The 22,025-nt window shown below is 46.9% G+C and overlaps 8 protein-coding genes across 8 annotated transcripts; 5 read left to right on the top strand and 3 right to left on the bottom strand.

Moving 5' to 3' along the window:
• The first annotated feature begins 991 nt into the window (after positions 1–991).
• GGS22DRAFT_168354 (uncharacterized protein) lies at positions 992–2,244 on the top strand. Its single transcript, XM_047962134.1, has 2 exons — positions 992–1,435; positions 1,495–2,244. The coding sequence occupies exons 1-2, from the start codon at positions 1,170–1,172 to the stop codon at positions 1,781–1,783; spliced, it is 555 nt and encodes a 184-aa protein (XP_047817131.1). The 5' UTR covers positions 992–1,169; the 3' UTR covers positions 1,784–2,244.
• A 1,747-nt stretch (positions 2,245–3,991) lies between these two features.
• Positions 3,992–4,662, top strand: GGS22DRAFT_190611 (uncharacterized protein; the record flags this gene model as incomplete). The annotated part of the gene is made up of 3 exons (XM_047965005.1): positions 3,992–4,355; positions 4,414–4,557; positions 4,622–4,662. 3 exons carry the CDS (start codon positions 3,992–3,994, stop codon positions 4,660–4,662), a joined length of 549 nt encoding a protein of 182 aa, XP_047817130.1.
• Positions 4,663–7,839: 3,177 nt separating this feature from the next.
• Positions 7,840–8,871, top strand: GGS22DRAFT_190610 (glycoside hydrolase family 18 protein; the record flags this gene model as incomplete). The annotated part of the gene is made up of 1 exon (XM_047965004.1): positions 7,840–8,871. One exon carries the CDS (start codon positions 7,840–7,842, stop codon positions 8,869–8,871), a length of 1,032 nt encoding a protein of 343 aa, XP_047817129.1.
• A 1,503-nt stretch (positions 8,872–10,374) lies between these two features.
• On the top strand, positions 10,375–12,094 carry GGS22DRAFT_190609 (aldehyde dehydrogenase; the record flags this gene model as incomplete). Its single annotated transcript, XM_047965003.1, has 4 exons — positions 10,375–10,505; positions 10,563–10,762; positions 10,864–11,082; positions 11,133–12,094. The coding sequence occupies 4 exons, from the start codon at positions 10,375–10,377 to the stop codon at positions 12,092–12,094; spliced, it is 1,512 nt and encodes a 503-aa protein (XP_047817128.1).
• A 175-nt stretch (positions 12,095–12,269) lies between these two features.
• Positions 12,270–15,430, top strand: GGS22DRAFT_168346 (putative OPT peptide transporter Mtd1). Its single transcript, XM_047962133.1, has 5 exons — positions 12,270–12,997; positions 13,054–13,221; positions 13,282–13,463; positions 13,533–13,692; positions 13,795–15,430. Exons 1-5 carry the CDS (start codon positions 12,823–12,825, stop codon positions 15,381–15,383), a joined length of 2,274 nt encoding a protein of 757 aa, XP_047817127.1. The 5' UTR covers positions 12,270–12,822; the 3' UTR covers positions 15,384–15,430.
• Positions 15,431–16,003: 573 nt separating this feature from the next.
• GGS22DRAFT_190607 (uncharacterized protein) lies at positions 16,004–16,996 on the bottom strand (the record flags this gene model as incomplete). The annotated part of the gene is made up of 2 exons (XM_047965002.1): positions 16,004–16,519; positions 16,577–16,996. 2 exons carry the CDS (start codon positions 16,994–16,996, stop codon positions 16,004–16,006), a joined length of 936 nt encoding a protein of 311 aa, XP_047817126.1.
• A 1,288-nt stretch (positions 16,997–18,284) lies between these two features.
• GGS22DRAFT_180828 (glycoside hydrolase family 5 protein) lies at positions 18,285–19,497 on the bottom strand (the record flags this gene model as incomplete). The annotated part of the gene is made up of 2 exons (XM_047963807.1): positions 18,285–18,623; positions 18,679–19,497. 2 exons carry the CDS (start codon positions 19,495–19,497, stop codon positions 18,285–18,287), a joined length of 1,158 nt encoding a protein of 385 aa, XP_047817125.1.
• A 587-nt stretch (positions 19,498–20,084) lies between these two features.
• Positions 20,085–21,966, bottom strand: GGS22DRAFT_38315 (uncharacterized protein). Its single transcript, XM_047966954.1, has 4 exons — positions 21,639–21,966; positions 21,512–21,583; positions 21,173–21,453; positions 20,085–21,120 (listed from the first exon to the last, which is right to left on the bottom strand). Exons 1-4 carry the CDS (start codon positions 21,897–21,899, stop codon positions 20,130–20,132), a joined length of 1,605 nt encoding a protein of 534 aa, XP_047817124.1. The 5' UTR covers positions 21,900–21,966; the 3' UTR covers positions 20,085–20,129.
• Positions 21,967–22,025: the final 59 nt, after the last annotated feature.

The following is a 22,025-nucleotide window of genomic DNA, read 5'->3' as shown; positions in this document are numbered from 1 at the left end:
TCAGACGTTTTCCTAATATAGTGTAGTTGGTGAGAGTCGCCGCCGAAATAGGCAACTCGCACAGATATCAATGTGACCAAAGGGGATATTTCAGTGTAATTAGCTGGATGAGGGCAAACACGTGGTTATAACGGCGACGGGAAGAAACAAGGATATGACAGGGAATGTTCTGTTTCGAGCTGCGAAAAATCGGGACTCTACCTGTTTCCGACAGTATGGACCCGGTTAGATCCATGGATGTACCCGAGTTGCTGGGATCGTATGTTCGGGTACGATGCTAACCCAGGTGGTATAGCCCGCCCGATGCCATTTTGTGGTGCGTCGAATCCGCCAAACCAAATATCCAGACACTTTGCGTTCGGGAACTAAGTACCTAGGTAGGTAAGTAGGTAGGGACCTACCCGAACATACCTGAGTTCACTTCCGATTACTCAAGGAGTTACCTATTCAACATAGTCTATGGAGATACAATCAACTTGTTCTAACCCTTACGTACTTAGACTCCGGCCTGTCCGAAATACTAACGCGTCAAAATATCTTTCACGAGAGTCCAAGCATCGAAATATATGGTAAATTAACAGTATCTATCGACTACACTAGGACCGATCAACCAAAAAACAGTCTCGATGATCGACTAATTAGTCTGTTAGTGCGAGGCTCAACACCACAGTACGAGGTAGACAGAATTTTAATATGGGTCTAAATAGCCTCATAAGATGTTATACCCACTCGCCCAGCTAGTAGTGAGATACAGGTTTCGATTAGCCAATGCTACCACATGTCATACTTAAGAAAGCAGGGAGCCAATCAACAAACAGGTTGGATTGTAGATTGGGTGATACAACCAACATTGCACCAACATTGGTGAGCCGCTGCTTACGCATAGTACATCCTCTCCTCACGACGGAGACACCCGCCCGCCCGCGGGCACTACCACGATGCGGATAGGATTCGGGGTTTAGCACCCAACAATACTCAAACTTGGCTGCGATCGGTAACTCAGCCTACATGACGTTACACACCGAGCCATCACATGGGCGGTTATCATAAACTGCTTTTTCTATATATTCGCGGGGATCTATCTCAGATCGTCGTGCCTACTACCTAGGTAGCTTATCCTTTCTTCCTACTATCCCTTATACTCGTTTTTACGAATACCCCGCTCCACCATGTATAGCCCAATTCGTTCTGCTATAATCTCAAGTCTGTTGCTTCTCAGCTCAGTCACAGCACTTAAGCCTAATGTAACCGCCGTTGCCGCTGTAGACGGACATTCTACTATCCAGTGCTGGCAGCTCGATAACGAATTTACTTCCAAGAATGTCCTAAACCGGAGTAGCATTTACTCGGCGGATCTCGGCGGCGTCGCCAACTTATCTTACACTTTCATCCCGCCTAACTACGACCAAGGTGTCCACAGCGCACCATTCAATCAGTAAGTACCCCATTGCTATAGGTAGTGGGCTATTCGACGACTACTAACGTGTCTAACAGATGGGTTATTTTCATTAAAGGAATAGGTTTAATCACTGTTCCTAATGATAACACTACCGCCTATGTTGCTCCTGGTGAAACAGGCATCGTATTCGCTGCTGATACTCCTGATATTACTTCCGACGGTCACCGGTCTCAGTATCTCGGCGTTACGGAATCGATCATCATGCAAATACCAGCCCTAAACAACCAAGTCCCGGCGCACACCGTATTACACCCAGGAGGCTGCGTTACGTCTGAGATGTCCGGTTTATGGGAACTGGCCTTGGGTATCTCGTCCCAGACTTGACTTCAACATCTATCAAAGTTGACATCGAATGACAGGGAGTTCATATAACCAACAGAAAGACAGCGGAATTCTTTCGATAGATTTCAACCCCTTTTCATTTATTTACGGGCTATGGGTTTGAAGGTGCATCTGGACGCGCATTTGGAAAAGAGGGTGTAATTTTCGGAGGGTTGGTTTAACGGTAGCATCGGGGAGTTCTTGGGACTTGAACTTTATGATCTGATTTGATTTACGAAAATTATCGAGGACGGTAGTTTGGGAATATGCAAGGGAACAGGAATATACTATGTACCACCACTTCCGACCGAGGCCGGGATATTATGTAGCTCATGCCCCTGCATTAACTAGTTTAATAAACTAACAGACACCGGTCGATGACTAAGTGTCTACTAGGAAGAGAGCTCCACAGACGATATGAAATTGCCACTTATATCGGGCCTTAGGTCCTAAATATATATCTGAAAACATATTAAGAAAGGGGTAGTGGTTAGTAAGTAGGTGTGTTATCGTCACCGCTATCCTACCACGACATCCAGAAATTTCTTAATATTTTATCCATTGCACCCCCGATTTTTATCACTTTCCTCACCAAACTCAAAACTTGGGTGCCCATTGAGAACCGAAAAGTTGTGTAAAGCTCTAGTCATCTGGGAATTATCGTCGAGACCCTCACCATGGGTGAGCTCCAGTAACTTACCCGCGGCTAGTAAGTGCTGATTGGTTCTCTCAATTACGATCATACGACCAGACACCTGAATCTTTTCTATTTTGCAATCCACAAAGACTGAGGCCCGCTTGACAAGTCATTTAATGCAGTTGAAACTCATCGGATCATGGTCATTAAACAGCGGTGGGCGCGTACCCTAATATTCTATTCCACATTGTCAGGAGTATTTTATAACAGGTATCAATCATTACTGTTATAATTATTACGAGTTGTTATATATATAATCATGGAATAGGTCCCTAACTCGTCACCGCTTATACAATTAGTTACAGGACCTCTTGTAATACCTACTGAATGTACGAATGCTGCAATAACCCTTCAATGTAATCGGCGCCGGTGAGTTTCAAAAGACCGCTCCAGCGTAGTAGGAATTTATAAATTTCTGTGGTTTCTAAACGGTATCGCAAGAATCTAGGGATTAACTATACTAGGTACCTAAGAAATGTTCTAAGTAACCAGAGCTCGTTTAAAGTCAGAACCCAGAGTACTACTTACTTCCTGAGTTCCACAAACTTGAAAAAGAACCTCATCCCCTATCCCCGCCCTAGAAGATTCAAGTGAAACTTATACCATGTGGTGTGGAATTTCCAGCCTTCTGGTTTTCGTAGATGTCTTGGGGTTGGATCTAAGAAGGTTATTGGGGATCGTGCTTTACTATGTGTATTCGTCGATTTTGAGTATTTAGCCTAGCCACATCCTAACGTGAAATTAAACTCATGTTTCATGGAGTTATATTTCCTCGATTTGAATTTATCATGGTCCTTTCTCCTTTTTCTAGCCCTGTTCTCGTCTAAGCTACCTACCTATCTTGCACTTATCTAGAGGTACCTATACTAGGTTAGGAAGTAGAGATCTTTGCAAATATTGCCTACTAGGTAGTCTTAATTCTTGAATGAACTAAGCTACTTATCTATGTTTGATAAAGTTAATGACATACTCTGATCACCGATCTATTCATATCTGTGAGGTTTTTTTTGGTTAAGCAAGTGTATTATCGCCCTTGTTGTGCTCCTGAAGATGATCTTGCCTCAATGTATCCAAACCACATTCCTCAACCACGAAGTTTGTCTAAGTTCACCATTAGTTATGACGACCACATATATTAATTTGAGGACACGCCATTACGTATGTGGTTATTACTAGACTTGAACTTGAACACAAGTATGAGGTTAGTAGGTATATAGGAAGTTTTCTGCGATATTGCCGGCAATCTAGTCTTGACGTGATGCCATCACAGTCAAGGGACGGGTGAAGCCTCAGTCTCTGTCATTACTATATAAGCCACCTAACCCGCCTTTTAGAGATGATTCCTCCCACCTTGTATAACATCATATTTCAGCTAAACGCCGAATCGTCCATGTCAGTACCACAAATTCGTTGGGCTACTTCTCGCCCGATCGGGGTCGCTCTGGGCAATTATATAGGAGCAGTATTAAATTCGACTTGTTCATTCTGCGCTTCTAAGGATCTGAGCCTTAGACATGATCTATAGTCTAAGAATACTACTGGTTGTCGCCACAATTGTGTCAACCGCTCTGGCAAACTTCACGATCTATATCGCGAAAGCCAACGAGATCACAGACGCCGGCGTGACTTTCAGCTCCACAGAACTACAAGTTCATAAGCACGCGCCGCTTAGCTGCTCTGACATGGGCCACGTGATTCCTATTTCTGCAAGCACCATCAACGATGCAAGCAAGGGTAGATGGGCGTGTGATGGATGTAACGCAAACGCGCCTAGAGATTGGATCATCAGCCGCTTCGAAATGTACAACCGAAAAAACGCCATTGGTCGTTCCACCGACCACCCTTTCCCTTTATTCAACAGGGCCACAGGAGCCGTTAGTAAGTTCGGCTACCCCATCTTCCAGTTGAGCCTCGACAAGTTGCTAACGTCGTCTAGCTTTATATGGAACAGGAAATGGGAACTATGACATGAGGGACATTAACAACACCTTCCTTGGGACTTGTAACCGTCCGCGCCACCCACAGGAGATGGACTGCTGGCAGCTTATCTCGGCCACCTTTCTCACGCACGTATTTACTTGTAAGTGTGAAATCACATCGCATAACACTCTTAGTGGTTTGCTTACTAATATGATGGCAATTAGGTACTAGCGACCTCGTCCCGAATGAGGGGCTCTGGATATGAACATGAAGAGATAAAAGTGGAAAAGATATATACAGTAACGAAAAGGAGCGATGACTTATCAGGAAAATTGAGATAACAGTGGTGTGTTTTGTCCCCATGACTTTAGTTTGATATTGATTGTTAAATGTTATTAGGACTTCACAGCAATCATCGAAGCAAATGTGGCATACCAGCCTGCCTCTTCGGCTTCTCGGAATTCTCCCTGGAATTAACTAGCTTGATGTTAATTGCTGCGTTCTTCTTGAACTTGAAAGGCTCTACTTAAAGTATGTGGTGGATATGAATCGAAGAGATAACGAGAGATGATCTTACTTGGTGGCTACCATCTAGCGTTAAGGGGCTTATGTGATTTATAAGACAATAATAAGGGCCGCGGTGGGGACACCAGGCTGTCTTAGATATAATCTCGGGAGATGGATGTTGCTAGTATCATGGATTACATACCTCCTAGTAGTATTCTAACTACGTGGTGAAAGCAACTAGGTTGTAATGATGTCCGGATGGAATTGCCATACTATCGAACAAATACTCATGCTGTTGGCAGCTGTAGGCTTTAAGTGATAGGCCCGCATGGCATCCAGAAAGTTTTCCACGAGAAACATCCCATTGCTGTCTTGCTCTCTCGCATTCCCACGAGAAGGATCGTTGGTAACAAATATTAGAAATCATGTTAAAAATAAAAACACATTTCCTGGTTCGTGGACCCATAGAATTTTTAATAGATACCTAGGTAGGTATGTACAGCAGCTTCGTTATTCGGCGTGGTCTTATATGTTAAAAGCCACGTTTCTTGTCATACCAATACATTCTGTCGAGTTCTCAGAAGCGCCAATGTCTCAGCCTCCACACTCCACGCGTCAATGTATGCGTATTATGTAAGTAGCTGTCCTGACTGAAAGTTCTCTGAACAATCGGATGGAAGAGGGGATTTGAGACATGCACATGCATCTTGGTTTGTGCTAAATCTGGCCGGCTTCGCTTATTTTTCAACTCTTGGGTGCATTGCGCTACCTATGAGTGGCGAAGGTGCTTAAAGTGTAGCCGTGATGCTGGCTGAGGTATCTATTTGTGCAATAGACACCAGCTTATCACTGGCTCTAGGCTGTAGGCTCATGGCGCTGTAGCCGATTCCTCTCAAACTTGGCCTGCTTGATGTTGCGTTTATTTAGGGCCGTACGCCTGTAGAACAGAGGCTATGGTAACATATATAGGTACATGCTGTAGGTACCCGCTCGCTGTAGAAGGATCTGTATCGAATATTGGTGACACCAGCAAATAATATAACTTCAAGGTTCGCATTTCGTTTCGATTTCCTCGTCTGAATGTAAGCATTAGCGATATGTCTCATCATCTAAACATCGGTCAGCATGTTATATTTATTTCAAATGGTATTGCTCTTCGTGAGCATGTCTTTGGGCGATCCCACGCCGGTCTCCATAATCCCTGTTGATAGTGGACAGTCAAGTTCACGTTCAATACAAGCGCCTTGCAGAAATGTGCAAGTGAAAACGGAAATTACTGATTTTGTCGGCGAAAGTGAAAGTAAGAGAATACTCCCCAGGCTAGGTAACTACCTAGTATCTATATATCTTCTCGGGTTGTGGTTTTATGACGACTGAATAAAACACAGCGTATTTAACCCCCCACGGCACAAGCCACGAGGGTGCCTCTGAAGACGCCACCAGCGGGTACACAACACTCGAAGTAAGAGATGCAACAATCATTCGAACTACAACCCCAAATTTAGACAAGAGGCAATCTGAAGGATTAAACCCAGAGAGCATTATCGGAATTGTGATCGGCGTGGCATCTGTAATTCTTACCATTATCTCGATTGTATTTTTATACTTCGGTTGGAAAAGACGACGAAGCTTTTTCGGAAGATTGTGTGGTAACCACTGACGATCGCTCCCCACTCCATCATCGGTCGAGGGACGGCTCCTAGATATCTACGCGGCGATGACAGGGGTTTCCAGATATGGTTATAGTCATCCAATGGATACTAGGTATATCTGTAGAGAGTGAGAATTGTAAAGGGTAATTGTTCAAGGATCTGGAAATAGAGTATTATGTTAGATGCGTACCTGCATTCAAAATGGAAGATTAAGGGAATGCGACCTACTTACGGCAGCTCTGGGGCCTTCCTAATTGGGCGATGTGATCCCTAGAAAGAGATGTGCAAGAACATCAACCCTCTGTAAACTCGGAGTAAACCTCGGCCAATCATCCTGTCTTTTCATCACGCGACGATATATCACCAGAAAAGGTAGCTCATTACCTAGATATCTACATACTAGATACCTAACAGCTCTAGCTATGTATGTACAATTAACATTACGTAGATAAAGCAGGTTGCATTTTCTCTACTTGGAATACTACCCTATTGGTGCTGGTGCTGATGCAGCGGGTCAACTGTCAACGTTGCAGGTCATCCGCAATAATGTTAGTTCGTCATCAATAATCTCATCGCTGTTATCTTTATTCTCACTAACATAAACCCTTTCGCTCCTGAATCGATATATTGTAACGTAGTGGTATAGAGTATGAGACCTCTTGCGACGCACCAACTAACTGATCGGCAACGAACTTGCCAAGCCCGGGATCATCGGCCGATGCACGACAGCGCTGCTCCGGACCCCCTGAGGTCAGATGTGGTAGAGAAGAGGCTCCTTGTCCGCCATCACGCCGACTTCCTCTTTAGCATGTGTACCATAATCGACGCGACTCCTTTCCAAGCCCGGAATCTCCTTCTACTACAGTCTATGCCACGTTCAGGAATGCGATCACAGGCTTGCCTTATGTATTTTCTCCAAGTACTGTGACTGGCATTCCACGTGCATCATGTAACGTCTCCTGACATTCTCTACCTATCTGTTAGCTGGGTAGCTACCAGTCTATCTACCTATCTACTAGGTAGGTAGGTTGGTAGGTTGGTAGGTATCGAGTTTTCCAAGAGCTGTATCTGTCAGCTCTCATTCCTCGAGAAGGATAAATAAGTCAAGATGCTCCTCAGCCTCTGAGTCTCTTCCCTCTCGTTCGGCAGGCACAAGTACCGCTTCAGATCACATTCCCTTAACACATTCCCTAGCGCCATAGAACCTTGGTATCTTTGACAGATCATCCGCTTCTTGTATATAGCCCGTTTCTGTATTTTTTTTTTCATCTGAATCGACCATCATGCATTTCTCCACCCTATGTAACGGCCTCGGCCTCATGGCCGGGTTAGCAGCAGCTCTTCCCCATGCTCATATGACACGCCAGTCTTCAGGTGCTGAGACCGTTGTCTACTGGGGTCAGAATGGTGGCGGCACGATCGAGAACAACGATCTCTCGACTTATTGCACCTCCACATCCGGTATTAACATAATCGTCTTGGCGTTCTTGTACCAATGGGGTAACGGAGCCACCATCCCCTCTGGTACTATTGGCCAGTCTTGCTTCATCAGCACTTCTGGCGAGGGACAGAACTGCGATGCCTTGGCTTCGGCCATCAAGACTTGCCAATCTTCGGGCGTCAAAGTCATCCTATCACTGGGCGGAGCTACTGCCTCTTACTCTTTGTCATCGGACTCGGAGGCCGAGGCGATTGGAAACTACCTCTGGCAGGCCTATGGTAACTCGGGCAACTCGAGCGGCGTACAGCGACCTTTAGGCGACGTCGTTGTCGACGGCTTCGACTTCGACATCGAAGTCAACCGAGGAAGCGAATTCTACCCGGCCATGGTCTCCGCATTGCGCACCAACTTCGCGTCCGACCCTTCTCGCTCATACTACACAACGGCGGCCCCACAATGCCCGATCCCGGAACCCAACCTCGGGGTAGTCATCGGCAATGCCACGTTCGACTACATCTGGCCCCAATTCTATAACAACAACAACTACACTTACCCATGCGCCCTTCCCGTCAACGGCAACGCGCCCTTCAACTACGATGGATGGGTCGAATTCACCGCCAGCGGCCCATCGAAGGACGCCAAGATCTTAATCGGCGTGCCGGCGTCTCCCTTGGCTTCCAACGGCAGCCCGAGCGGAGAGACGTACTACGCGACCCCTGAACAACTCTTGACCATCGTCAACAGCGTCAAGGACGAGTCTAGGTTCGGGGGTGTGATGATGTGGAGCGCCGGGTTCTCTGACGCGAATGTTAACAATGGCTGCACTTTCGCGCAAGAAGTGAACAGCATTCTGACGAAGGGCGCTGTTTGTTAGACAGTACATACCTCACCACACACATACCGCATTATACCCATGTACATAGATATGGCATGTGTCTGTAAATAGCAAATATAGCTTACATAACATCTCTTTCATATTCATGTGTCTCTGTTGGTGCTATTCTTCTGTAGATAAATTGTTCCTCCTTGATATTGTCTCAGGGGCTACATTGCGAATTGCTGTACAGGGGGGTATCAACCCTATAGTTGGCTTCGGAGCATACTGGTAAGGCGGAACCCGGATTCCCGATTGCTATTTGGTAGGTGCGTAGAAGTGCGGACATCATTCGGTATCGACTCGGTAACTGAAAACAATTTTAGTTCATATTTGCACAGATGCGCTTCTTAAATGCCTATTTTTTCGGGTTTGGTTTGGTTATGGAAGGTCGCGACCGTGGTAAAATAGCGGCTGCTGACCAACCATCTTAGTTGTAGGTGACATGGGACAATTAGGGCAGTGGATATCTAAACGCGGGGGGACTTCCTACGCTAAAGGGTGCTAATAAATGACAGCGCTGGAGATTGTCGGAGCGGAAGGATAGGGGAAAGGGGACCCTAGCGCCCGGCTCAATAGGGGTAGGCTTGAATGTAGTCTGAATAGATTGTTGTAGGAACTACCTATGTCTATGGCGCCGTAATAAAGAGGGATTGGATATATTCCCCCTACGTAGGTAGTGACTGAACAGGCACTCATATTCCAGTATTAATTCCTGGCAATCTTATGAGGGCAAAACCAAGAATCTGGCGGGGTTGGTAAAATATTTCCTCCTATCCCTAGCAATCAAAGAGGTTGGTGGGGTCAACGGGAATGGCCTATCGAAGAATGAAGACAGGCCTAACTTCAAAAGTTTTAGAAGGGGTTCTCACTATCGCATACACATTCCAGAATTAGACAATGAAGGGATGGTGCCTTATCATGGTCAAATGAGATCCGATATCCATGATCGAACAAAATTCCCCGCGCGTTGTGGCGGAGGGGTTAAGCAGGCGATCGGAGATGAATAATTCACGGTAACATGAATGATGGACTTATGACCGAATATAAACATGATATCTTGCTGAATGATAATCCTAATTGTTAGTAAGGGTAGTGTGTAATATCATGGGTAGTAAGCTTTGAGATCTGCTAAACACCATGATCGTTGTTGCGAGCGGTTCTATTTGGTAAAGATAACCTTAAAAAGGAAGTCTTCACGTAAACCCACCTCACGATGCTACGTGATAGGCGGGATAGTTGGTTGCCATATCTAAGTCCCTATCAGATAAAACCAAGTGGGGTAATCTCTTATGTGCGACAGTAGCACGTACTATGTAATCCGATCCCGTCTATCACTTTTCCCCTCGTTTGAGTTCCGTAACCGTCTAGATAGAGCGAATCTAGTTAATGAAGATATTAGTTCGTGTCTATCTCGTTGGGCCTAATATAAAGCGCATTTTCCCATAGTGTATTACGTTAATCACTGGAAGACGTTAACTAACTTGCCAACTCGAAACAGCCATGGCGTCTGCCCCTTTTGTTGAACTTGCCGCGCCTAATGGCATCAAATATGCTCAGCCGACAGGTCTTTTCATCGATAACGAGTTTATTCTATCGGTTAATGGTGAAAGCATAGACTCTATCGATCCCGCGTGAGTACCCCGAGTTGAAAGCAGCAGGGAGCGAATGCTAATATTGAAATTTCGTAGCACCGAGGAGAAGATCGTTGCAGTACAGGCTGCTGGTGAAGCAGACGTAGACATAGCCGTCAAGGCCGCACATAAGGCGCTTAAGGATCCTTCTTGGAAGCTACTTCCTGCATCTGATCGTGGAGCGCTTCTGTATAAACTGGCAGATCTTATACAAGAAAATCGGGAGGTATTCGCGACCATCGACGCATGGGACAATGGTAAGCCTTACGACACCTGGTCATTCAGGGGTTTCTTGGATGATATTATGATAATAGGCATGTCGAATTTGGGGAGAGTTGAAATAACAAATGATTCCTAGGTAAAACTTACGCCGATGCCTTGGAAACTGATTTGACGGAGGCCGTAACGGTGATCCGCTATTATGCGGGCTGGGCCGACAAGACATTTGGCCAAACCATCAACACTAACCACCAGAAGTTTGCTTACACCATTCGCCAACCCATAGGCGTTGTCGGACAGATCATCCCATGGAACTACCCCCTTTCGATGGCAACTTGGAAATTGGGACCTGCTATAGGTAAAAAATGTTTTTTTCCGTTTTATAGGAAACGCTAACAGTATTTATAGCATGCGGAAACACGGTCGTCCTCAAAGCAGCGGAGCAGACGCCCCTAAGTATCCTGTTTCTTGGAACTTTGATCAAGAAAGCGGGATTCCCTCCCGGAGTGGTAAATTTCATCAATGGAATAGGAGCCGTGGCGGGATCGGCCCTAGTCAGCCATGCTCTCGTTGATAAGGTCGCCTTCACGGGAAGCACGGCAACGGCGAGGGCCATCATGGGAACAGCTGCTAAGACACTGAAGAATATCAGTCTCGAGACCGGAGGCAAGTCCCCGTTGATAGTCTTCGAGGACGCCGATATTGAGCAAGCCGTTAAGTGGTCTCACCTTGGAATCATGTCAAATCAGGGCCAAATCTGCACCGCGACCTCGAGGATCTTGGTCCACGAGCAAGTCTATGATGAGTTCTTAGCCCAGTTCTTGGAAAGGACCAAGACCACGAGTAAAGTCGGGCACCAGTGGGATAAGGATACCTACCAAGGTCCTCAGGTATCGAAAGCTCAGTACGAGAGGGTTTTGGAGTACGTAAAGATCGGAAAGGGCGAGGGCGCGACCTTGTCATCAGGCGGTGAACCCATCAAGGTCGACGACAAGGACAAGGGATTCTACGTCAGTCCTACCATCTTCACAGACGTCTTGCCAACGATGCGGATATGGCAAGAGGAGATCTTCGGCCCCGTCGTGGTCATCGCGAAATTCACAGAAGAGCAGCAAGCCGTGGATCTTGCTAACAGTACCACCTACGGACTCGGCGCTGCCTTATTCACGGAAAAGGTCGAGAAGGCGCACAGAGTGGCTGCTGAGATCGAGGCGGGTATGGTGTGGGTGAACAGTTCCCAAGACTGCGATCCGCGCGTACCTTTCGGTGGTGTAAAGCAAAGTGGAATTGGGAGAGAGCTTGGAGAAGCTGGTTTGGAGGCGTATTCGCAGATTAAAGCTGTGCACGTCAATCTTGGGAACAGGCTATAGGCTATAGGCTATTGGCTGATGTGATATATCTGTCTTATCGATCTCTTGAGCGAAATGAAACCTAATGATAGGCTGAAGCCATCTCGGTTATCTTGTGATAGTGCACACCTCTTTGTGTTTGTGTAAGTGGGGTATCTTCGATAGGGGGGGAATGTTGATGTATCCATGGTGAAGTCTTCTCACTAAGTTTTAGGTACTTATAAGGTAGGTGGGTATTTATGCTAGTATATTCCGGCTGCCCCCCTTCCCTCTTTCCCTCCGTATTCCGGCTCCTTCCTCTCCATTGCCAATCCCGAATATTCTCTTGGATGTGAAATACGGGTCTTCCGTCTTGGCAACTCTCTCCCGGATCGGAGACAGATTGCAATCCGGTCACGACATCGCCCACTATGTTGATGCCATACATGTGTATCTTGTCCACCTCTAGAACACACCACTGCAACGCCAGAATTCCGCAATAGGCAGGTGCCGGCCACAGACCCCGGCACCAATTACGCCGTTGGTTATATCCGCCATTCGAGTTCAACATTGCACCATCAATTAAACAATAAATATCATTGAAAGAGACAAACAACACAGGCGAGAGATCATGAAAGGGGTAAAACGCCTCACTTCATCTCCAAATGTTTACCTACCAAATAAGTGGGAGTTAGATATATCTTAACGTGCTCGCAGTAAGCACATCGTCTGGTCTTATCTGCATACGGGGATCTACCCATTCCTAGAGGATGTCGGACATCATCGAGAGCGATGTTTCGCCAAAACCTAAAGGGACCATAGTAACAGAAGCGCATGTTGCACCCGTCAGCGACGAAACGAGTGCAGCTCATAAGGTGGGCTCCGAAGACCCTCGTCAAGACGATGATACCGTATATGTGAAAGGGCATCCAGTGATTCGGAATGGTAACGAACGAGTAATTCCCCTCTTTCTAATGTCCGTGACTAACACATCTAAATAGGCGCCGACGTATCCAAATACTTGGTATCGTGTCGCGACGATGGCGACCCTGCCTTCACCTTTCGTTCCATCGTCTTAGGCACTATCTTCACTGCGCTTTCAAGCGTCATTACCATACTGTACATTTTCAAGCCCTTCCAGGTCCAGGTTTCGGCCGTCTTCATACAGCGTAAGTCTTCGTAAGGAAATTGTTGACCTTTCGAGAACTCATCTCACTTATCTCACTCAGTCTTGGTCTTCGTCTTTGGAGAGGCGTGGGCGTTGTTGACCCCGAACCCAAGTCGATTTAAAGGAAAATGGCTGCAAAATACGCTACGTTTCCTGAACTCCGGGCAGCCGTTTGGGATTAAAGAGCATGTGGTGGCGTCGCTCATCGCTTCGTCTGGGAATAATGGATTATCGGGAGTTGAGGTGAGTTTGAATTCAATTTCATAACATCTTCCTGGCCTGACTGAATTGGTATTAACTTCTCTTTCAAAGGTATACGCTATAGAGCGACTTTTCTACGACAGAAGTGTTTCTGCTTCCACTGCGGTGCTCGCTACCTTCTCAATCTCGCTTTGTGGATTTGTAGTGGCGGGATTACTGAGACCACTGATCATTTACCCCGCCGAGATGGTCTACTGGTTATCGTTACCGCGTATGTGATATCGAGTTCTTCCCTCCTCCCCCCTGGCTTGAATTAAGGAATTTTTCTCTTAGAACTTCTTCCCAAAGAATGAATTACTGACTCAAGTTACAGAGGTGGTTCTCTTTCAGAACCTCCATTTTGACCGCATTGCCAACCGAGGCCGACTAAAAAAGTTCGGTTGGGCTCTTGCTTTTGCCGCTGTCTGGGAGATATTTCCAGCCTATGTCATACCATGGTTTAGCGGTATCTCAATCGTCTGTCTAGCGACGATCAACGCCCCCAAAAGCACCCGAACCGTTATCGCCACGATCTTCGGAGGAGCTTCGTCTAACGAAGGACTTGGGATTTTCAACTTCAGTCTCGACTGGCAATACATCCAAAGCCAATATTTATCCCTGCCGATTAAGCAACAGTTGAATTCTTGGATTGGCTTGGTAATCTTATATGCCGCATTGCTTGGGCTTTACTACTCGAATACTTGGAAAGCGAAAACCTTTCCATTCATGTCGACGTCGCTCTTTTCATCCAACAGCACCACATTCCACCCGACGAATATCTTAAACGACGAGGGCATCGTCGATTATGATAAGCTAAACCAAGTCGGCCTACCGTACCTAACTGCATCGACAGTGTGGGGTTACCTGACCCAGTCCGTTGCCATCGGAGCGTTGATAAGCCATGTGCTTATATTCTTCAGCAAAGACATGGTCGCCGCGTGGCAGCAAGCACGAAGCAGAAAACAGCCCGACCCCCATTACCAAGCCATGTTGAAATACAAGGAAGTACCGCAATGGTGGTACATCGCCCTTTTTGTTCTCTGTTTCTTCGCAGGATTGGCTGTGAATATCCTGGGCGAAACTACGCTTCCCGTCTGGGGTTATATCATTTCCCTTCTTTTAGGCACTTTCATCGCCCCCTTCTCCTGTATCCTCTATGGGTTATACGGAAGCGGCGTCGCGACTAATCAAATATCCAAGATGGTCGCAGGTGTTGTCCATCCTGGCCGTCCTTTAGCGAATCTATATTTCGCTAGCTGGTCTCACCAGGTTATCCTTCTCGCCGTCAACCTTGCGAATTGGCTTAAGGTAGGAGTTTACACGAAAATCCCTCCGCGAACGATGTTCACCACTCAAATTTACGGCACTCTCCTCGGCGCAGGCCTGAACTACGCGGTCATGACAAGTATCGTGAACAGCCAGCGAGAGATACTACTCGATCCTTCGGGAAACAATATCTGGAGCGGGTCGATCGTGCAGAGCATGAACTCCCAGGCAGTGACCTGGGCGCTAGCGAAAGAAATGTACGGATTATCGGGACGTTACGTGATCGTTCCTCTCGGACTCCTCATCGGAGTCTTCCTCCCAATTTTCCATTGGGTTATGATCAAACTGGTTCCCCGAATTAAGAATTACCCTATCAATACGGCATTGATAGCTGCGTACGCTGGCGTAAACTACTACGGAAACACATCGTGGATCTGGTCCTCAATCGCGGTTGGTATCTTTTCGCAACTTTGGCTGAGGCGTCGGCTGCCAAATATCTACAACAAGTACAACTATCTCATTGGAGCAGCATTAGATGGAGGGTCGCAATTGGTCATTTTCGTCCTTTCGTTCGCGGTTTTCGGGGCTAGTGGGAGAGCATACCCGTTCCCAACGTGGTGGGGAAATCCGGACGGTAACCCCGATCATTGTCTCTGAAGGCCAAAGGTTTTTCAATTCTTAACCCTATTATAATGCCGTTTTATTTGGCGATTTATCTTTAAAAATAATTTAACTATATTGCACCCTATGCTTGGTCTCCCAATTATCCAGGGTGTGGTGCGGGATAATCGGTGATGGCGACACATCGATCTGAATGCTTTGCCATTTTCCTCACAGTCCGGAAAGTCGACGACTTGATTGACTGCTCATGTCTTTGTGAACTAATTAGCCTCTAATCCCCTTGGATTAAGCCGGCATGATACGGTAGGCGTTATTTTGCGCTCCCCATCATCTCGCTGGTCTAACCTAGCAGCCATGACCGAGCCAGCTAGCGCGCCTCTTACCGAGAGGCGAATGGGTTGGGACTAAAGATTTCTCCTTAAAACCTCGGACGGGCACATAAACTTGGGTTCCAAGAGTGACATCGCCTTTTCCCGTATAAAAGTCGATCAATCGACTCAAATCCAGGCCCGATAGTGTCCAACAACTCTCGAAACTCTTAGGAGGGTGATTCGACCGCGCATATACCCAGCCGAAGGATTCTCTGAAGATCAAAGTCTAGGAAGCGCGGCTAGATTCAATGCAGTAATACGCATTTAACAATCTAACCAACCAGCTCACCCCGCCCTCACACAAACCTCCGGCAAAACAGGCTCCAAGAACGCCGTCGCCATCCTCCAGCCATAAACGCCATGCCAACTCCTCGGGCCACGAAACGGGTCCAAATCGACGTCCACATCAGCCACAACAGGCGTCGCGGCGCTCGACAACGTTGTGTCATACATTCTAACGAAGTAATCGCACAATTGCGGATCCGCGAACACGGGTTGGTTCGTTACGGCCTTGATGAAAGAAAGCGGGTAGGGCACGTGGTTGCGGGAGGGCTTTGCGAGGATGGTCATAAACTTGCTGGATCCGGGGGCTTGGCTGTGCGTGTATGTCGTGCCGTCGGACAGCGCGGTGTATGCGTCGCATGGCGGGTCGAAGGTCGATGGGTGCACTGTCACGCCGTACCCCTCGGCGCCCTGGATGGCGAGCGAGTTGCTGGAGGAGATGAGGAAGGTGCTAGCCCACCGGAAGGAAGACCGGCCGTCGCCGAATATGTCGACGAAGGGGAATTCTAGGGAGGCGCGCTATGGCTGTTAGGGGGATGTCTGCTTGCTATCTACTTGTGGAGAGGATCGGCTTACTGAAAAGTCTGGTATTGAGGCGTTGTATACGGGTAGTTGTACGTCGTGGTCGTGGACGATTTGTGCCATCATGGGATACATGTCCTTGGGAAATGAAGGTAGTAGTTTTCGGTACGCAGCTTCGGCAATACCGTATTCCTTGGGGATGAGCTGGCGAGCAGTTTTCAAGGAAATGGGTACAATTAATGTGGTTCCGTTGAGATTTCCGCTCACAAGCTCCGGGTGTTGCTGAGCATGTTGGTTTGGAGAGTCGTGTGTCATGCAAGTATCATGTTGGGAGGTGATTCGTTGCTGTGAAGATGAGGTTCCGTGAATAGCAATTAAGATGAAAACATAGAATAGTAGGGAGCGCGATAATCCTGTTAGTGAGAGTATCGGTGAGAAGTTATGAGCTCGGGGTGACGCCGAAAGTGCAGCCATGATGATGGCGTGCCTTCTGAACAAGGCTGTTGATGTACTGAGACTTTAATTGATATGATAGTCAGTGAACTCAGCCGCTCAGCATGGGTTGTGAACCAATATTAGTCGATTATATCTATCAACGGAAAATGTGACTGAAATCCTGAGCGGGTAGAGTTAGATTATTATCTTGTGATTTTCTTTAAACAGTAATTATAAAAAGCTGTAGCCTAAATATCGCGCGAGACCGACCACGTAGGCGGAGCTGGAATGTGTCGGGAGACGCGATCTGAAACGGATCGACGATCCCCGGAATTGTAGTGGAGCCTGGAATGCTTGTTCTAAAGAACAAAGAAAGCTAAGACTCTAGAATAATCCCACCGAATATCCATTGGCGTGTTTGGGAGTAGAAACATAATGTATATCTGATTCTAGAAGGGGTATATAGACCGGTATATATATGGTCTTCTCATGCTGTATAGTAGTTCGTAGTTTTTGATATAAGCTTCTTCTTGGCAGCGGCCTACAGACCCTGTCTAAGGAAGGCTACCTACCCAGGCAGCCCAGGTTAGAGGTTAGAGCAAACACCGATGAGTGCTCCATGTTGACCATCAGTCACCGCTAGTATACAAAGAAAAGTCATGACGACATCAGTAATCTGTTGTGAAAGAAGGCGAGCGCCTCTTTCGAAGCCACAATTTACTCTTACTGCGTAGTATGAAATGATCTTCAAACCAACACCCAATCAAAACATGATTAGTTGAAACGGAACGAGCTCAATCCGGGGCGGCACTCGCATAAGCGCGTTTGCAATTACCCAGTTGAGGTGAGAAGGGGAAGGTACTAATAGGTAATACCGTGAAAGAATCGGGTGCAGCCGAGGGAAAGTTGTTTCCGGGGGGTCGGGTCTGTGGATCCCGGATGTGCGACTTCCGTAGCAAGGTTCATCGGTATCATACCCATCCGTGAACCTTACTAGTATCAAACGTTTTTCTGATAGGTTGTTTCTAGATTTCGGTCCTTGTAATCATTTCCGGTCCGATCTAATCTTTCGAAACAACGCATATGGCGTCGCCGCGATACTTGTGATAGTGGCACACGTAAAATTGTTTTATAGATGTTGCGTGTAAGTCGATGATTTAAGCGCTTATCTAGGGGGCGGCGCGTGAAATACGAAGATAAGATCCGAGGAAATCAACAACGCTAATATCTCTAAAAAGGAGACAGACGAGTAAATCACAATAGCTATCCCAAAGCCGTCGCGGACGAAGACGTAAGATTCCAATTAGATGCATTTCAAGCGCCACGCTTATGCGGGGAACTCGGCCAGCTCGCCTCCTGCCACACTCGCTTTACCCGCCCACTGCAATTTACTCGGGACGAGCGGTTGTAGGACTTTCAACCAGACAGTATCGTACAGACTCGGACCACCGTCAGCAGATTTGCTCCCAGGTTCGAAGCTGCCATAGTTCTTAGAATCTGTGCAGCACGGACTCGCAGAGCCCCAGAATGGACCAGCCGCCCACGCCGTCCATCCAATATACACGCCGTTGTCGTCCATGTATTTGATGAAGTCAGTTAACATGTCATCGCATCCCGTGTTATTGTGTCCGCCGAACTCGGTGATGAACGCTTTGAGATTATTCTCCTAAAGAAATAGTCAGTAATTCCCGTCGACTAGACCGTGTAAAGAATCCACTCACTTTAAGCCACGCTGTCACATCTGCTAAATTAGTCGCCGGCCCACTAACGCACTCGCTGTGGCTACCGCTATAGTCCACATCGAGATATTCATGAATATCGATTGCCGTGTTGTTCAAAGGATCCTTGAAGTCCTGGATGATTGCACTATTGGGGTCTGGACCCTGGGACCATGCGTGACCTCCAGCCCAACTATTTCCGGGAAGAAGGATTAAGTTGCTCGCGTTCGCGGCACGGATAGCATCAATAGCGGCCTGATTGTTCTTCAACACAAGGCTAGTTTCCATGTCGTGCGGCTCATTCATCAATCCGAATATGACTTTCTCATTATCCGCGAAGCGTTTGGCGAGCTCACCCCAGAATTCGCCAAATTGCTCCGTCGTGGCAGCAGTGGAGTCCGATGTGTTACCGATCACGCTGCCGGAATACGGCTGGGATGACGGATCATTGTATCGCATGTAATTGTGAGGGTCTAGGATGGCATACGCGCCCTTGGTGACCGTTACGTAGTCGACTGATTCCTTGAAGTAATCGAAATGAGTTTCATTAAAAGTCTTCCCCAAACCAGTCGCAACTGGGGCCATTCGCTCGAGCAAGAAGGCTATGCGAAAGAGATTTAGGTGATTTTGGTCTACGTGGACGTCGATTCCGGTCTTATCGATGAATTGGTAGTCGACGCCAAAGGTTCCAGGCAAACCGGTGCCCTTCTTGGCATCAGCGCTCCATACACCAAATTCGCCACCTGACTCGGCGACACCAGCATAGTAGATGGTGGCCGAAGCCGTGGATACTAAACTAGTAATGAGAGTCAAATATTTCATGCTGGGTAAAGGTAAATAAATGCTTAGTAGCTAGAAGGTAGAGGGTAACCACCTTCTCCTTGTGCACGAGTGGTTTCTTATAAGTAGGCGTTGGCTAGTATAATATATATTAGATCGATCTACATTTTCGTTAAAATTAACCAATCTGCATCTCTAGCGGAAGATGACGACGCCGAACCGATTTCCATTTCTAGTGAAACCGAAATGCGCATTGCAAGCTTTGAGGCCATGTCGGCGTAATCTCGTCTTATTCAAACCCGGACCTTCGGATCGTACTTTGAATGGACCGTGAAATTTTATTGTTGGGGTATACACAATAGTAAAGGTGGCCGACAAGTCCAGGCACCGGTAAAAAATAAATAAATAGAGAAGAGTATTGTACGGTCTATGGTGGGTATCATTGTTGCAATATGCGAGATCAGATGTGGAAGCAATTGCTCCGCCGATGGTTCGGAAGCTTGTCTCGGTAAGTTGACGCGTGTTTACCGTTACGCTTTACCACGAAGTATCAGTGGAATGGTGTTAATCCGGAGGGCGATGTAGAACCGCAGGGCATCCAATATTCGGCTGAGCCGCCAAATGTAGCCGGGTTTGTTAATATCGACATTCTAACTTCGGTGCGAGTCGGCTCGCTATAACGCGCCACCGACAAGACTGACGATCCACATTGCAATTCGGACCTTTAATCCGACTCGCCGTTCCGTTTTCGCAAAGTCGTCCAATGTGACAGGGTTTGCATACTCCTGCAACCACTTTTGCTCATCTCCTAACCTCTTCTTTAAATCGGGGTCTTGAGTTACGATTAAAGCGCCCGCCTCCAGGTCGTGGGAATAACTGCGTTTGGTGTAATTTGAACTTCCAATTATGCTCATTGACGGATCCTGCTCCCGGGGAAGGGTTATCCATAATCCTTTGGCATGGTATGTCCATCCACCTGGTTCATTGACAGTTCCTCTTCTCCATTCTTTGAGGACGACCGCCGAATTCTGCTTTCGCTCTTGGATCGCACGAAGAAATCTACGGGCAAGTAGAGTGTACGCATCTGGCAAAAGTCCCGATACGCCTTTTGACTTGTAAAATCCATTTGCATGAGGCGATGCTGTTATTACCACATTGTTTTGCGAGGCTGTTGAGAGTAGTAAGTTTGTGAGCGACGGCGCCGGGTTGAAATACCCGGCCGTAAAAGTCCAAGACGAGCCCGTGTACTCTGGCGTACCCAATGTTTTCAATACATGTGTAACCGCGGGGAGTTCAGTTGATGTGTCGGGTTTCATAAGTTGAGAAAGCTGACCAAGCATATAAACAGTCGTGTTTGGTGAAGTAGATAAGCCGGTGTTTGATGATTTTATGCTTCTGGTTCTATCGCTCGGTGCTATAAGGCTGTTCACAAGCTTTGTAGCTTTTGAAATATACTCGGTAGGGTGTTCTAGAGGCGAAGGGGCAGCATTGGTCGATGGCCAGTGAAGCCTAAAGCCTGCAGCCTCATCATTTGCAGGTCGCACTAAGAAGCTGAGTGACGTGACGCCTCGATAAAGCTCCCAGAAATAGTTCGTAACTTCACTAGAGGAGAACAGATGGTATCGGTCCTGACGATTTGTGAAGTAGTCGTTAGAAAGATTTGCACTAAAGTGCCTATGTTAGCGGATGCCTTCTACTTAAATATGAGCTTACGTACCCCGAAAGAATAATCTCATCATCAACACCATAGAGTTTCATATGCTGCAAGCCCCATCCTTCATTGATACGCTTGGGTATATGTTTCTTTCTTAAGCCAGTCAAGTTTGGAGTATGATACATCCGAATCTCAACGCGATCCGGACCAAATTCTGTGATGAGAGGGGCAAGGAGAGAAGCGCATGAGGGGTCAGGTGCTTCTCGTGTTCCACGAAGCGCATCAGTAAGGATGCTCAACTGCAACTCGGGATTGGCGCGTAGAGCATCTTGAAGTGTCACAATCTCAATTCTAGTTAGCACAAACATTTATTTCGATACAACGACTGAGTTGTCCTCATACAAGTTCTTCTTCAGATTTCCCGATGTATAGAGTAGATAAGAATATTCGTTTCTTGGCGCTACGTATCCTGGCCTAGCAATGTCAACGTGCTTCGTTCACTCTAATATTCAAATGGCATGACACAAACCTTCAATGTTTCGTAGAAGTCTGTAGGAGTTTTGATAATATGTATTTGAGAGCCACTGATCTTGAAAGATGGTGCGATTTTGTCTAGTTCATTTGTGAATGGTGCCAACATTCCACTGGAGCTTAAAGAATTGCTAGCTGTAGGTGCATGACTCGATGGTATGGAATATCGGCGGCAGCATTGCTGGCCATATCGACTCATTGGACGAGACAAGGTAGGTCGCAGCTTCAAACAGCATCTTGATGCACCCCTAGTTATCATTGCAATTGTTGAGAATGAACGTAATTTCTCATGATAACGTGGAGGGTGAGCGAGTGAATTGATTCCTGGTCGTGTTGAGAGAAACAGCTATGAATTTTTAAGCTCTTTTGGTTGAGATCTCGGAAT

This window comes from Annulohypoxylon maeteangense (genome assembly GCF_022496945.1).
Source record: "Annulohypoxylon maeteangense strain CBS 123835 unplaced genomic scaffold GGS22scaffold_13, whole genome shotgun sequence".
NCBI lineage: Eukaryota > Fungi > Ascomycota > Sordariomycetes > Xylariales > Hypoxylaceae > Annulohypoxylon > Annulohypoxylon maeteangense.
Note: the sequence above shows the minus strand (reverse complement) of the source record. Positions and strands in the feature narration are given on the sequence as shown.